Here is a 16,174-nt window from a genome sequence, read left to right as displayed (position 1 = left end):
TGAGATGTTTCTTATGTGCCACCTTGGTGATGAGACATATTTTATAGGCCATCAGTTGAACCAGCTGATATTATTTTTCACTAAGTGGCAGGATTTCTTTCTGATTACTGATAGATTTCAGCTGGTGTCATGACTTTCCTTGGCTTTTTGCACCTCTCGTTCTTCATGTGTTCAATACTGTTTCCCTGTGTCATTTCTCATTATCACACATAACTTAATTTGTGGGCATCTCTATGGTTTGATTTCTTTGCCTGTGTGGATTGGATTGGTTGTTACTAACATCTGGTGAGAATTTCATGCCAACAGCACCTTCAGAAATATATTTACTTAGAAAATTGGTGATGGGTTCAATACTTATTTCACCCGCTGTATGAGACTATTGAGTTCAGGTCAAAAGATCAATGACCGGTTTGGACATTGCAGTCCCGACACAAACATTGGATGTCTGAAACCAAGCTAAGCCTTCTTTATGGGAATTCTTGGACAGCTGGATCCCCTCTCCTGCAGCGTCCTGTTTTCTGTGCAGCCACAGAATCTGCAGCTAAAGGTAAATTATAAATTATGACTAATAACCCTGGAGTTTATGTTTGGAACTCGTAACAATCTCCTGCAACATGTTTTTTCTTTTATTTTGTACTGCTAAATTTTATTTTCTAAATACATCTTCTTTTTTATTCACAGAATTTTTAGAAAAGTGATGGAGCTACTCTTTTCTTCTACATTGTGCGTATGACCATATTCTTTGTGGTTAGGACTCTTTTGTTGTGAATGTCCACCTTATAACACACTGGTATATTTATTAAACTTGACTTTAAGACAGAGTAAACTTAGTCTGGATAGTCTTAAAATGCACCAAATGTATCAAACATATTCTAGGATAAGATTATTCAATTTTTTCACTGGCCTACCTTGCAGCAATGATGTAAGACAAGTTTTGTCACAAGATTGCCCTTGTCTCACTAAAGCACAACTCATTGTGTGAATTTGAAAAAGTTAATATTTTTAATATACCTTAATAATTACATGTTCACTGATCATGTGAGGCTCGGCCCTTACCTCCGGTGACGTCCCAATCTATGTGCCATACACTATGCACATGATTTTCCCCTGATCAGACTTTTCCACAATGTATATGTCATCATATATATGGGCAGCCGGAAGTGCTCTCTCTCACAGTGCCTGCATAATTTTCAAACCATGAATGCATGGTGAGAAACTGCGCTTCAGTATGTGACATATCTAAGGCCTTGTTTCTGGTAGGGTGTAATAGGTCATCATATATATGGGCAGCCGGAAGTGCTCTCTCTCACAGTGCCGGCATAATGTTCAAACCATGAATGCATGGTGAGAAACTGCGCTTCAGTATGTGACATATCTAAGGCCTTATCTTGCCTTGTTTCTGGTGGGGTGTAATAGGTCTAACCCATTACCCACTGAAGGCGATATTAGTGGGTATAATGGAGTCTGAGACAAAGAATATAAAATCCCAATATTTTATTAGATCAAGATTAAAATTATTAACGAAAAATTAAAATTAAGCAGGAAAATATAATGTCAGCTACACAGGGCTTTATAGGTAGGGATCCATCCAGTTACTGAATAGTTGAGCTTCAAGATGATATAAATTAACAGATTCAAAAAACAGCGACATTATGCAGATCTTCAATGCGTCTCCACTACAATAGTGGGGCCAAAGATTAATGGTAATCTCTTTAAATGAAAGCTACTGCCTCATAATGAAAATCTATCAACAATGGATATATAAAGTGCAAGTGCTCAGCAATGGAGATGAGCGGTGTTCGACTAGAACTGTTCGCCAATCTCAAATTCGAGCTGTTTTGGGCGGTGTTCGAGTCGTTCGACGAATGCGAACGATTTGCAAAAAATTCGGCTGTTCGAGGTTATGTTCGATAACTGTTCGTGCACCAAAAGCGTAGCTGGATTTTTTCACATTATGCAGGGATTGTCTGCCACTCACTGTAATGTCACAGCCATGGTGGTTGTGGCATTACAGTGGTTGCCCAAATTCATGGGAACAGTGCTCACAGTGAAACATGAAAAGCCGGCAATTCAGCAGCGGCATACATCGGTACCCGACAATTTAGAACAGAAAGAATAGAGCATCACACATAGATTAGATAGATAGAAACATGTCAGTCACATATATAATAAGTACAGTGATAGTGTTGATTACTGTACTTGTCATTTAGTGTTAAAATAAAGGATTTAGTAAAAAAAAAAATTGGCGCGGGGTTCCCCATAATTTTAGTCTCTAGCGAAGGTTAAGCAGACAGCTGGGGCAGATGTTTGAAGCCTGGGAAGGGGGTAATACCCATGGAGCTTCCCATGCTACTAATATCAGCCCCCAGCTGAATGCCTAGCCTTTACTAGCTATTAAAATGGAGGACCCCACATCATTTTTTTTTAATAGCTAGCAAAGGCTAGGCAGACAGCTGGGGGCTGATATTAATAGCCCAGGAAGGGTGCCATGAATATTGGCCCCCTCCCAGGCTAGAAACACCAGCCGTCAGCCGCCCCAGAAATGGCGCACCCATAGGACGCGCCAATTATGGCACTTAGCCTCGCTCTTCCCACTGCCCTGTAGCGGTGGCAGTGGGGTAATAGGGCTGGGGTTGATGTCAGCTTATAATGCCAGCTGACATCAAGCCGAGGTTAGTAATGGAGAGGTGTCTATAAGACACCCCCATTACTAACCCCAAGTTAAAAAAAAAACCACAAACACCCAGAATAAAAGTCCTTTTATTGAAATAAACACACAATTCTTTAATGTTCTAAATTAAACCATACTTACCATCACGCCCATTCCAGCTGAAGCCAACTATCTCCTGTAATAAAAGTAAAATAATAAACCAATCTCATCCTTACCTTTCCATGGTTCCCAGGACGTCTCCAGCTCTGCTACATTCACATGACACACTGCCGTGAGCGCAGGAGAATTCTCTCACACTCACGGCAAGCGCAGGAGAATTTTCCCACGCTGCCCATTCCTGCCTGCTGTACCTGGCTGGACACAAATATAGGGCGAAGCCCCACGTATTTTTTTTTTTAATTATTTCATGAATTTCATGAAATAATTAAAAAAATATTGACGTGGGGTTTCGCCCTATTTTTGTGTCCAGCCAGGTACAGCAGGCAGGAATGGGCAGCCCCCAACCACCAGCTGCCTATTTGTACCTGGCTGGAAACAAAAATACAGGGAAGCCCTTTTTTTAATTATTTCATGAATTTCATGAAATAATTAAAAAAAAATTGACGTGGGGCTTCGCACTATATTTGTGTCCAGCCAGGTACAGCAGGCAGGAACGGGCTGCCCCCAACCACCAGCTGCCTATTTGTACCTGGCCGGACACAACAATATAGGGAAGCCCTTTTTTATTATTATTTCGTGAATTTCATGAAATAAATTAAAAAAAAAAAGATGTGGGGCTTCGCCCTATTTTTGTGTCCAGCCAGGTACAACTAGGCAGCTGGGGGCTGGAATCCGCAGCGCAGGGAGGCCCAAGCTTTCTGGGCACCCCCCCGCTGCAAATTGCAGTCCGCAGCCACCCCAGAAAATGGCGCGTTCATAGAAGCGCCATCTTCTGGCGCTGTACCCAACTCATCCAGGGCCCTGGTGCGGTGGCTCACTGGGTAATAAAGGGGTTAGGGCCAGCTTGGTATTATCAGCTGGCCCTAAGCCCGAAATTCATGGGTTCACGCCAATATTAGACATGACCGCCATGAATTTCTAGTAAAGTATTTAAAAAAAATACAACACCCAGAATAAAGTCCTTTAGTTGAAATAAACACACAATTCTTTAATGTTCTAAATTAAACCATACTTACCATCATGCCCATTCCAGCTGAAGCCAATGTCTTCTGCAATAAAAGTAAAATAATAAACCAACCTCATCCTTACCTTTCCATGGTTCCCAGGACGGCTCCAGCTCTGCTACATTCACATGATAGGCTGGATCGCAGCCGAAAGCTGTCATCCAGCTTGCCATGCCGCAGACACTGAGAAGCGCAGGCATGCTTGCGCTCCTCAGTGTCTGGCTGTGACGGCATCCAGATGAGCCGAGTTCATGTCCACTGAACTCAGCTCACCTCATGCACGTCACTGACAGCGTGGGAAAATTCTCCTGCGCTTGCGGCGAGCGTGAGAGAATTCTCCTGCGCTCACGGCAAGCGCAGGAGAATTTTCCCACGCTGTCAGTGACGTGTGTGACGTCCTCTCCGGTGGAAGCCCTTTTAGTTTACCCTGGGTGATGAGGGACTCGGTATCGGGTCCTGTGATGGAGAGATGGGATGCAGCCGTGGCCCGGACCCGACCCGTGCTCAGGGCCATCACATTAAAAGGAGATGGCGTGAGCTTATCCGGGTTGAGTGGTTGGTTAACGACTACGCCACCTGTGGTGCCTGGTGAAGGGCTACCAGCGCCGCTGCAGTCCGCTGAGGCATGGTGTCATGGCGGCAAAAGTTCTTACTTCTCCCCACAGGCAGAGCAAGGCCTCAGGGCAGAGGGACAGGAGGATGGGGGTAGTAGTAGAGGGAGACGGGCGCCGCGTCCCGTGGTGTGGCGCAGAATAAACAGTCCGGAGGCCATAGGGGTGAACTTCCAAGGCTTTACTCACATAGATGGCAAAGGAAGGCGACTCCCTGCTCCCCGTGGAGTCCTGCGGTTACCAGGGACGGGGGTCCGACAACCTCCGAATAAGTCCAGCATTCAGTGGGGACCCTACTGCAGAGTTTTCCTGACCTACAGACCGAATCCTTTCCTGTCCGTGTGTGTGCAAATAGGCCGGGTCTCCCTCTGAGCTCCTCTCAGAACAAGGGTACGGGTGGCAGCTCCGCTCCGTCCGATAACCGGTGGGATCCTCTGGGCCTACCGGGCTTCCCCAACCAGGACATAGAGTAGCAAGGTCGGGGGCCGGTACCCCTTTTGCAGCCGGAGTCCCTCTGAATATATCAGCATGGCGAGGACAGGTGGCGTACGCTGCTCCGTCTGCATCCTGCCTGGGATCCATTTGCTCTGGAGCCACACTCTTAAGCTCTGGCCTTCTTGATCCTGGTCCTTGGCCGGGTTGAGACATTCCTTGTCTTCAACCTACCTCTCGTCCCAAGGCCAGGGTACGAGGGCTGTGTCCCTTGCCGTTGCAGGCCCACACAGGAGCTGCGCTCCCGGAGGGAGGTCACATTACACACAGTATTTGACAGCACAGTACGACCAACTAACTAACAAGGACCAAGAACCAAGATGGCTTTTAATTAAATATGAAATTTAAAGTGTAACTAACTTGTAAGTCCTCCACCCTCACCCACTAACTGGTTCCCCTAACTCTTGGTTCCCCAGTCTCCCTGTAACCAGGGGAGCAGCACCTAGTGCATACTAGTTCCCTCTGGTGGAGAAATGTGGTGTTGGATGCAAAAGGTTGGGTCACGACTATCACACTGTCCTTACCTCAGAGGAGGAACACCACACTCCACTAGAGAAGTGCAGCATCCCTGTAGCGGTCGAACCCTCAGGGGCGTCACATTCCCCCCTGGTAAAACACAGCACATCCGCGGGCTGCAAAAGAAGTAACACCCAGGAAATTTTCTTTTTAATATTAACATGAACTTTCTTTCCTTTATGGGAGGCACATTTTCTTAAACGTTGCATAACAGGTTACATATAAAATTACAAAAGTATAAAATTATAAAAGTGCTAGCATTTTTCCAGAGACATTTGTGCAAACAGGTAAAAGTGCAAAGACGCAGAGTCAGTTCAGAAGTGCGAGGGACCTGCCCTAAACCCTCAACGTGGGCCCTGGGGTGGCTGCAGGGCATGAAGATCCCGAGTTGGACCTCCCACAGAGCCACCCTGACAGGTTTTTCTTCTGAGGTCTTGAGGTAGAAATATACGCGTTTTTTGTATAAAACCAATATGGAGCACCTAAAGAGATGCAAACTATTTACAATAGAAAGAGTCTGTCTGCTGCCAGTCCGCAGGGACACATGTCTCTAGAAAACCGGAATAAACATAATGGAGCAAAACAACCAATTCAACTTAACTGTAACAGCAGCCGGGGGCTGCTCAGTCCATGTGTTCCCGCCGGGGAAAGGGCTCATTCCTCCCGACGGAGGCTAGCCGGCCCTCCACAGGTGAGTGCGCAGGGGCTTCGCTTCTGGACACTTTATGGATATCCAGGGCATACCAGCCTCACACTCCATTGTGGCGGGTGTACGTGACCACGTCGCCCACAGCGAGGCTCCGGCCAGGGTGTCCCTTTTTGAGCTGGGGCTCAACGTCACGACGGTTAAAGAAGACGTCCTGCTCCAGCCCGGGACTCCTTATGAAGCCCCATCCTGCCTCACGGTGGAAGCGGACCACCTGCCCTTCTTCACGGGGGCTTGGGTTGGACGCCTCCCTCTGGTGGGCCCTGGACTTTGCAGCTTTGGCCCTAACTTGAAGCTGCTCGCAGCGGAGCTCCCGTTCCTGCTGCTCCCGACTCAGCTGCTGAATTTGTTGGAGGCAGTATTCGCTCCTCCTCTGAGCTTCAGCTCGGGTCTCCCTGGGGAAGCCCATTAGGTTGCCTCCCTGGTTGTCCCAGGCCCACTCTTCTGCCGCCGGGCAGGTAACTGTGGGGGCCGGAAGCGGCGTTAGTGGTTGCTGCAGCAGGCCCGAGTACGTGGACCATTCCGGGTTGGGGGCCGTGGATCCCCATGCAGATCCAGGTTCCTCTGGGATGGGAGGTGAAAGACCACGGAGGTCTCCGGACATGGCGGCAGTTTGGAGCTCTGCAGAGAAGGCTTCCTCCCAGGATACCGCGCCTGGGAGCCGGCACTCGGACCACAGGTCCAGGAGGAGCTCGGTTTGTTCCGCGGCCGGGGTAAGGGCTTTAGACTCACCCGGTCCTAGGCCGCAGGCGCCCTCCAGGGACTCTTCTTCTTGGGCCGCCGCTCCTTGGGTAAAGGCCTCACTCCTCCGCCGCTGCTCCTCCTGCTGCCGCGCAGCCGCCTCCATGAACTCCCGGGCCAGGTTGCCCGGTCCGTAGCTGGGGACCGCAGGGACTCCCAGGTGTGGGAGGAATCTGTCTCTGTCTCCACCGGCATCCATAGTCGCAGCTCGTGGTGACAATGCTGGAACTGGAAAAAATGGCTGCACCTCTTCGTCTCCACCTCTTTTTGGGGCGGCTCTAAGGCTGCAGGCCCGACGTCCCCTCTGGGGTTATGGATACTACCTCGCGGACAGTCTCTAATTGAAGGGGCGGTCTTCTCTTTTGGCGCCATTGGGGAGCCAGGCCCACGATAGGAGGTGCTGAGACGCTGTCCTTTCCTCGCATTATGGCGTCTGTTCTTCTTGGGTGGGCGCCATTTTAGGTGAAAAGGCGACAGTCTGTTTAGAAAGGCGCGCAGTACCCGGTAGCAATGGGCACTCTTCTCCGTTGCTGCGGGCACGAGATCCTGCCGACTACGCCAGATTTGTGTCGTCCTCTCCGGTGGAAGCCCTTTTAGTTTACCCTGGGTGATGGGGGACTCGGTATCAGGTCCTGTGATGGAGAGATGGGATGCAGCCGTGGGCCGGACCCGACCCGTGCTCAGGGCCGTCACATTAAAAGGAGATGGTGTGGGCTTATCCGGGTTGAGTGGTTGGTTAACGATTACGCCACCTGTGGTGCCTGGTGAAGGGCTACCAGCGCCGCTGCAGTCCGCTGAGGCATGGTGTCATGGCGGCAAAAGTTCTTACTTCTCCCCACAGGCAGAGCAAGGCCTCAGGGCAGAGGGACAGGAGGATGGGGGTAGTAGTAGAGGGAGACGGGCGCCGCGTCCCGCGGTATGGCGCAGAATAAACAGTCCGGAGGCCATAGGGGTGAACTTCCAAGGCTTTACTCACATAGATGGCAAAGGAAGGCGACTCCCTGCTCCCCGCGGAGTCCTGCGGTTACCAGGGACGGGGGTCCGACAACCTCCGAGTAAGTCCAGCATTCAGTGGGGACCCTACTGCAGAGTTTTCCTGACCTACAGACCGAATCCTTTCCTGTCCGTGTGTGCGCAAATAGGCCGGGTCTCCCTCTGAGCTCCTCTCAGAACAAGGGTACGGGTGGCAGCTCCGCTCCGTCCGATACCCGGTGGGATCCTCTGGGCCTACCGGGCTTCCCCAACCAGGACATAGAGTAGCAAGGTCGGGGGCCGGTACCCCTTTTGCAGCCGGAGTCCCTCTGAATATATCAGCATGGCGAGGACAGGTGGCGTACACTGCTCCGTCTGCATCCTGCCTGGGATCCATTTGCTCTGGAGCCACACTCTTAAGCTCTGGGCCTTCTTGATCCTGGTCCTTGGCCGGGTTGAGACATTCCTTGTCTTCAACCTACCTCTCGTCCCAAGGCCAGGGTACGAGGGCTGTGTCCCTTGCCGTTGCAGGCCCACACAGGAGCTGCGCTCCCGGAGGGAGGTCACATTACACACAGTATTTGACAGCACAGTACGACCAACTAACTAACAAGGACCAAGAACCAAGATGGCTTTTAATTAAATATGAAATTTAAAGTGTAACTAACTTGTAAGTCCTCCACCCTCACCCACTAACTGGTTCCCCTAACTCTTGGTTCCCCAGTCTCCCTGTAACCAGGGGAGCAGCACCTAGTGCATACTAGCTCCCTCTGGTGGAGAAATGTGGTGTTGGATGCAAAAGGTTGGGTCACGACTATCACACTGTCCTTACCTCAGAGGAGGAACACCACACTCCACTAGAGAAGTGCAACATCCCTGTAGCGGTCGAACCCTCAGGGGCGCCACACGTGCATAAGGTGAGCTGAGTTCATTGGACATGTCCAATGAACTCAGCTCACCTCATGCACGTCACTGACAGTGTGGGAGAATTCTCCTGTGCATGCGGTGAGTGTGAGAGAATTCTCTGCATGAGGTGAGCTGAGGTGAGCTGAGTCATGAACTTAGCTCACCTCATGCACGTCACTGACAGCATGGTAGAATTCTCCTGCGCTTGCCGTGAGCGCAGGAGAATTCTCTCATGCTCACCGCAAGCGCAGGAGAATTCTCCCACGCTGTCACTGACGTGCATGAGGTGAGCTGAGTTCATTGGACATGAACTCGGCTCATCTGGATGCCGTCACAGCCAGACACTGAGGAGCGCAAGCATGCCTGCGCTTCTCAGTGTCTGCGGCATGGCAAGCTGGATGGCAGCTTTCGGCTGCGATCCAGTGTGTCATGTGAATTTAGCAGAGCTGGAGACGTCCTGGGTACCATGGAAAGGTAAGGATGAGATTGGTTTATTATTTTACTTTTATTGCAGGAGATCGTTGGCTTCAGCTGGAATGGGCGTGACGGTAAGTATGGTTTAATTTAGAACATTAAAGAATTGTGTGTTTATTTCAATTAAAGGACTTTATTCCAGGTGTTTGTGTTTTTTTTTAACTTTGATATGGGGTTAGTAATGGGGGTGTCTTATAGACGCCTCTCCATTACTAACCTGGGCTTGATGTCAGCTGGCATTATAAGCTGACATCAACCCCAGCCCTATTACCCCACTGCCACCGCTACAGGGCAGTGGGAAGAGCGAGGCTAAGTGCCAGAATTGGCGCATCCTATGGGTGCGCCATTTGTGGGGCGGCTGACGGCTGGTGTTTCTAGCCTGGGAGGGGGCCAATATTCATGGCACCCTTCCTGGGCTATTAATATCAGCCCCCAGCTGTCTGCCTAGCCTTTGCTAGCTATTAAAATAGGGGGGACCCCACGCCGTTTTTTTGGGGGTCCCCCATTTTAATAGCTAGTAAAGGCTAGGCAGACAGCTGGGGGCTGATATTAATAGCCCAGGAAGCTCTGTGGGTATTACCCCCTTCCCAGGCTTCATACATCTGCCCCAGCCATCTGCTTAACCTCCGCTAGAGACTAAAATTACAGGGAACCCCACGCCAATTTTTTTTTTTAATAAATCCTTTATTTTAACACTAAATGACAAGTACAGTAACCAACAATGTCACTGTACTTATTATATATGTGACTGACATGTTTCTATCTATCTAATCTATGTGTGATGCTCTATTCTTTCTTTTCTAAATTGTCGGGTACTGATGTTGAATTGCCGGCCGGCTTTTTTAAAGAGACGGTGCATGAAAACACTATTATTTTTTTTTAATAAATCCTTTAACACTAAATGACAAGTACAGTAACCAACACTGTCACTGTACTTCTTGTATATGTGACTGACATGTATCTATCTATCTAATCTATGTGTGATGCTCTATTCTTTCTGCTCTAAATTGTCGGGTACTGATGCTGAATTGCCGGCTGCCTTTTTTAAAGGGAGTGTCTTCTGAGCAGTTTGTCAGCTTTTGAACACCTTTGAAGGTGTTTTCTAGGTGTTTTTGTTTGCCTGCCATTGGTTTTAACGGTGTTCGACAGTGTTCTAAGGAGTTCGACGAACAGTTCCACGAACATCCCATGTGAATTTAGCAGAGCTGGAGACGTCCTGGGTACCATGGAAAGGTAAGGATGAGATTGGTTTATTATTTTACTTTTATTGCAGGAGATCATTGGCTTCAGCTGGAATGGGCGTGACGGTAAGTATGGTTTAATTTAGAACATTAAAGAATTGTGTGTTTATTTCAATTAAAGGACTTTATTCCAGGTGTTTGTGTTTTTTTTTAACTTTGATATGGGGTTAGTAATGGGGGTGTCTTATAGACGCCTCTCCATTACTAACCTGGGCTTGATGTCAGCTGGCATTATAAGCTGACATCAACCCCAGCCCTATTACCCCACTGCCACCGCTACAGGGCAGTGGGAAGAGCGAGGCTAAGTGCCAGAATTGGCGCATCCTATGGGTGCGCCATTTGTGGGGCGGCTGACGGCTGGTGTTTCTAGCCTGGGAGGGGGCCAATATTCATGGCACCCTTCCTGGGCTATTAATATCAGCCCCCAGCTGTCTGCCTAGCCTTTGCTAGCTATTAAAATAGGGGGGACCCCACGTCATTTTTTTGGGGGGTCCCCCATTTTAATAGCTAGTAAAGGCTAGGCAGACAGCTGGGGGCTGATATTAATAGCCCAGGAAGCTCTGTGGGTATTACCCCCTTCCCAGGCTTCATACATCTGCCCCAGCTGTCTGCTTAACCTCCGCTAGAGACTAAAATTACAGGGAACCCCACGCCAATTTTTTTTTTTAATAAATCCTTTATTTTAACACTAAATGACAAGTACAGTAACCAACAATGTCACTGTACTTATTATATATGTGACTGACATGTTTCTATCTATCTAATCTATGTGTGATGCTCTATTCTTTCTTTTCTAAATTGTCGGGTACTGATGTTGAATTGCCGGCCGGCTTTTTTAAAGAGACGGTGCATGAAAACACTATTATTTTTTTTAATAAATCCTTTAACACTAAATGACAAGTACAGTAACCAACACTGTCACTGTACTTCTTGTATATGTGACTGACATGTATCTATCTATCTAATCTATGTGTGATGCTCTATTCTTTCTGTTCTAAATTGTCAGGTACTGATGCTGAATTGCCGGCCGCCTTTTTTAAAGGGAGTGTCTTCTGAGCAGTTTGTCAGATTTTGAACACCTTTGAAGGTGTTTTCTAGGTGTTTTTGTTTGCCTGCCATTGGTTTTAACGGTGTTCGACGGTGTTCGACAGTGTTCTAAGGAGTTCGACGAACAGTTCCACGAACATCCCGGTGTTCGACGAACCGAACCCGAACACTACGGGGGTGGCTCAACACTACTCAGCCATAGACATTCAAGGTTGATTCCTGGAGTGATGTACCTTTTCTTTTGACATGTGATAATTGAAGGGTGTAATAGGTGTATAAAGATGGCAGATCTAAGGCCGCTAGCTCCCAGACAACCCATCAGGACCTCGGGATCAGGAAGTAGCAACATCAAGTGGCAGAAGGAGCCCCACTCCTACTGACTAACCGCTTACATGCTGCAGTCACTATTGATTGTTGGATCTTAGGGGTTAAACATCCAGAATTAGCGTCATCTCCGATCCCCTCTGATCCCTGCTGTCCAGCAGTAATATAAATTCCAGCTTCACAAATGTAAGTTTCGTAAAGATGATGGGAAGGAACGGATTAATATTATATTTAATTTGTTCTTATTCTGATAAATATGAGCAATAATGGCAAGAAAATAATGTAAAAACGGGAAGAAAAATATTTAAATTCTGGAGCCGGATGAGTAAAGGTTTACCGATTTTACTTGTGTGAAGAAAGAAACTTACCATCTTGACATAACATTTGCACTAAGTAAGCAGGGAACTTTGCAGGGTGTCACATGGTGATTATGGCCTGGACTCCAGACACATAATACACAGTATTGTTTGATAGACAAACAGTGCAGCTCACTTCAGGATTGCATTCATGACGTCATGTCACCAATACCGGCATTAAAGCCTTACGAACACCGGCAAGAGATAGCTGAAACCCGAGGACACTACTTAGCTTGCTGAGCTTTGTCTTCTTTGTCCCTGGCCTCAAACACACATAGTTTTGCTGATCTGTGCAGATCAGGTCGATGTAAAAGAATTAGAGAAAATTACTTATTTCTAATTTGTCATTTAAACTCCAAGCCTTGAGCAAAATGCCAGCGTTTCTCCTCCGTCTGTGGATTAGAAGGACTTTCACAAAGTTCTGCTAAATGGTAAATTGATCGCTCGCTGGTTTCACTTCCAATAATTTAATATCGTGAGAAAGGACAGACCGCGCATAGCGGTGGCTGCTGACAATGGGACTAATTTATCTAGAAGGCAGTCCGGATTTACAAGGGTTTTGATTAGGAATAAGTTTAGAAGGGAGTGACCTGAGAAGAAAATTGTACTGATGGCAAAGCTGAGCCAAAGAAAACAGACTCGTAATACAAAAGGCTGCTTGTGAAGCAACTGTGCGAGACAAGAGGGTTAGAATTTTAGCTTTCCTCCTCCTTAACCAGAAGCTCCCCTGTAACCTCTTATTTTTTTGCTTTGCACTCCCTGCCTCAAGCTTTGATCACGTTTTGGTTTTCCTTCCATCTGAAGGGGTATTCCAATCCTGTATGGTGATGGCATTTCACTAGGATTATGATCCATTGGAGTTCAATTGAATTGGACATGCAACAATTCCCTGTAGAGTTAGGTGGCCAGGAGTGCCACTGTGCAGTGTAAAGACCCCCAAACACATTAGATGGCTGTTGGCCGAACACTGCTTTGGCCAATTGTTCAGCTGACCATCGTCTCAGTCAACACTCTCATAGACAGGAGCGCTCGTTCAGCCGAGCTACTATATTCTTTGTAAGAAAGCCTTCAGCTCATGGCTTATCTATGGGAGAACAATACAATCGGCAGTCAAATTGGACACGCTCAATCGACCTCTCCCCTGACCATCGTTGGCCGGTGCCCCCATACACATTAGATTGCTGGCCGAAACAGTGGATATTGGCAGGTTCGGCCGACATTAGTCTAACGGGCATGGGGCCCTTACATTTTGAGGCGGATGGAATAATATGCCAGTGCTGAAGCCCCTTTCTTCTCAGGATGTGCACTCCAAAGATGTCCTATTCATGAAGCAAGGTGAATATTTCATCTTTCGTTTCATTTTTGTAGATACAAAGTCCTTCCTTGCACTTTTGATCTTGCAAGAAGCACCTGTGTCTCCACAATATGCACTTTCAGCATCTGCAGTCAATTCAGGCGATTTGCAGATTTGCATGGGTCACGCTTCTTCCCTAGAAATCATTGAGTTGTGTAAGGAGATGGACAGAGTGGGAGGGGTTTAAGGTGAAGGGACAGAGATAGTTTCCTGTAAGGAAGTCAGATAGGGCCCAGCATGCCACAGAAGCAGAGCTAAGGTCAGACTAGTCAGCAGATCTGTGTGACTTGGGTGTCCCTGATGTGAGTGGAGACCAAGGCAGGGGATAGCGTGATCCTGAATAAAGAGGAAAACTAACAGAAGGACAGAGTGGCCAACCGGAGATTGGTCCTGGGACAGGACGTTTAGCAGTACGGCCCTGAGTTTATAAGTCTGAGAGGTAATGGGCCAGGACGGGACAGAGAACATGAGACAATGAGAGTGCCCCAGGCGGGAGTGCCAAGGCATCAGAAGCAGAGAGGCTATATACCGGCGATAGTAGCAAAACTAGTTTACTTAAGAGGACGCGGAACTGAGGATTGAGAATAGGACTCTCACTTACTGGACTGTGGTACTGAGCTGGGTTATGGTAAAGGCAGGTGAACTAGAGGAGACAGAAACCAAGCAAGTTAAGAGAAAGGAGCTGAGACTGTGTGTGAAAATGCTCCGTATTGTGAAGGAAACATTCATTAAGCTATCTACTGTACCTAATCCCCTCCAAGTTATCGTTCAGTAAAAAGTTTATTCTTGACTGGTGGTCTCCGTCCTTGAAGTCCTCAACATCTGGTCCTAGCCAACCAAAGTCATCGGTAACATGCTGCTTGTAAGGGCATAGCACCCCATGGCACAAGTCCACACACCCAGCCAGGACCTCACCTTCATGTATTGTTCCAGGGCATAACAGACGAGTGCCTTGTCCACGGCTACCACCCCGCGCCACGTTACAGGTGCATAGTGATACAAATATCCTGCATTACCAGCCAATAGGATAGTAGGTAAATAAGACTGGACTTTTTGTTTAGCCTACGAGTGGACCAAGAGCTCAATCTCCATTCATACAGTACATGTATAAGTCCACTTATTTCATCAATAAAATCTTAGATTATTAGCTATCAGCTCTAGAGAAATGGATCCTAGTGCCAAGAAGTTGGCTCAAAAGTCAGTTCCAAATAGTTTTGCCTTCTGCAGGACTTTTGGTGCCTATTGTTGTGTTAGAGTCTGGGCCCAATGGAGGATGCGTGGGAACTCTAGTAAGCCAGTCCAATAGTGAAATGAATAATGACAGTAAGATGTGACATGTCTTCAGAATACATCTCATATTTTACTTGTTTTATGTAAGAGAAAAGTGATGCATAATTCAAATCAATGGCGGTCCACGTTAAGCATTAATCTGCCAGGTCAACCCGAGTTGGAGCTGCTCTGACAGGCATAAATGTACAAAGATTATCTCTGAGATAACAACTTTAAATAAAATAAGGGGGGTACCAAGTAGCAGTCATTCCAAAAGAGCTGCCCCACCAAGGAGTCTCAGAGATATTTTCTCCAATAGGACTTCACCAGGGTCAGATTATTTGCAAACTTGTGAGTGACTCTATAAGCCAAGGACACAAACTGTGTAGAGGGTCACACACCCGGGCATCCGACACCTATTCTGTTTAGACTGCTGATAATTTTAATGAAATGGTACCCCTACTTTCAATCACTTGATCTCATTTGGTAAGTGTGATGTATAGACAATCTGCAAATCACTTGACAAAATATGTTGCTTTACCCCCCCAAAAAATCATTCCAAAGTGCCGGCCACCGTCTGTCTAACTTGCTTTCCACCTCCTGCTGTCAAGTGTGAAACATTTCTAGCAGTCTAGTGCTCTGCTGTCTGTAAAACTGCATACAGGCAAGAGAGAAGCCCGATTTCATTTAAAGACAGACAAGCCATTGGTCTATGGCAAAAGCAAGGCATTCTGGGAAGAAAAGAAAAGGAAGTTTCAGCTCCTATAGTGCTGGCAGAATGCCGATGAAGAGGAAACACCCGTTCGAAAAGAGAGTGGATTAAAGTTACAGAACATGAGAACAGGGACAGTGTCTGGCACTATTAGCCTGGTTTATATAATAAAAGCAGTTTTAACTTGGTGATGTAGTGGCTGAAGGCAGCAAGAAAATGCTTTTCTATAGTTTTTGTGTGGAAGTAGCGGTTTTAGAGAGAATCATTACACTTGTGATCCTCTTTGTCCCCATCACAGTCACCATGTTATTTGTTCAGCGGTTGGATGTGCTGCTACTAAATCACAAAGGTTGTGTTGATTTTAGATTTCTCTTATCTGAAAGTTACAGTACTTAATGATTAGCTCCATGCACACTTACTACCCAACTTCAAGCTATCGCAGTGATTGTCATCAGGGTTTTCAAGTCTCCGGTATGGCATTTTCTACCTAATAATATAATGTTAAAGTATCCCTTGATTTTTTTTGTAAGTGCATAACTAGACAAATTTGATAATCAGGAGTCTAGGAAATTTGAGAGACAATTGGCAGAAATGGTGGCTGTATTGTCACTAGATGCCC

At 47.2% G+C, this 16,174-nt stretch overlaps 1 protein-coding gene across 3 annotated transcripts in view; it reads left to right on the top strand.

Annotated features, from left to right (window-relative positions):
* Nucleotides 1–429: 429 nt before the first annotated feature.
* Nucleotides 430–16,174, top strand: part of MCFD2 (multiple coagulation factor deficiency 2, ER cargo receptor complex subunit) — a 41,302-nt gene continuing 25,557 nt past the window's right edge. Inside the window, exons 1-2 of one of the 3 annotated variants that reach the window (XM_073672067.1) lie at nt 430–547; nt 682–723. In XM_073672067.1, the coding sequence (XP_073528168.1) occupies nt 698–723 (26 nt within the window). In that variant the 5' untranslated portion in view covers nt 430–547; nt 682–697. Of the gene's footprint in view, nt 548–681; nt 724–15,895; nt 16,027–16,174 lie in introns of those variants that run through there. The other 2 variants (XM_073672069.1, XM_073672066.1) reach the window with 2 other exon arrangements.

This window comes from Phyllobates terribilis, unplaced genomic scaffold, assembly GCF_046119375.1.
Source record: "Phyllobates terribilis strain yellow unplaced genomic scaffold, ASM4611937v1 Scaffold_3__8_contigs__length_932513732, whole genome shotgun sequence".
In the NCBI taxonomy this organism is placed as follows: Eukaryota; Metazoa; Chordata; class Amphibia; order Anura; family Dendrobatidae; genus Phyllobates; species Phyllobates terribilis.
The sequence above is the reverse complement of the archived record's forward strand: the minus strand, read 5'-3'. Positions and strand labels throughout refer to the sequence as shown.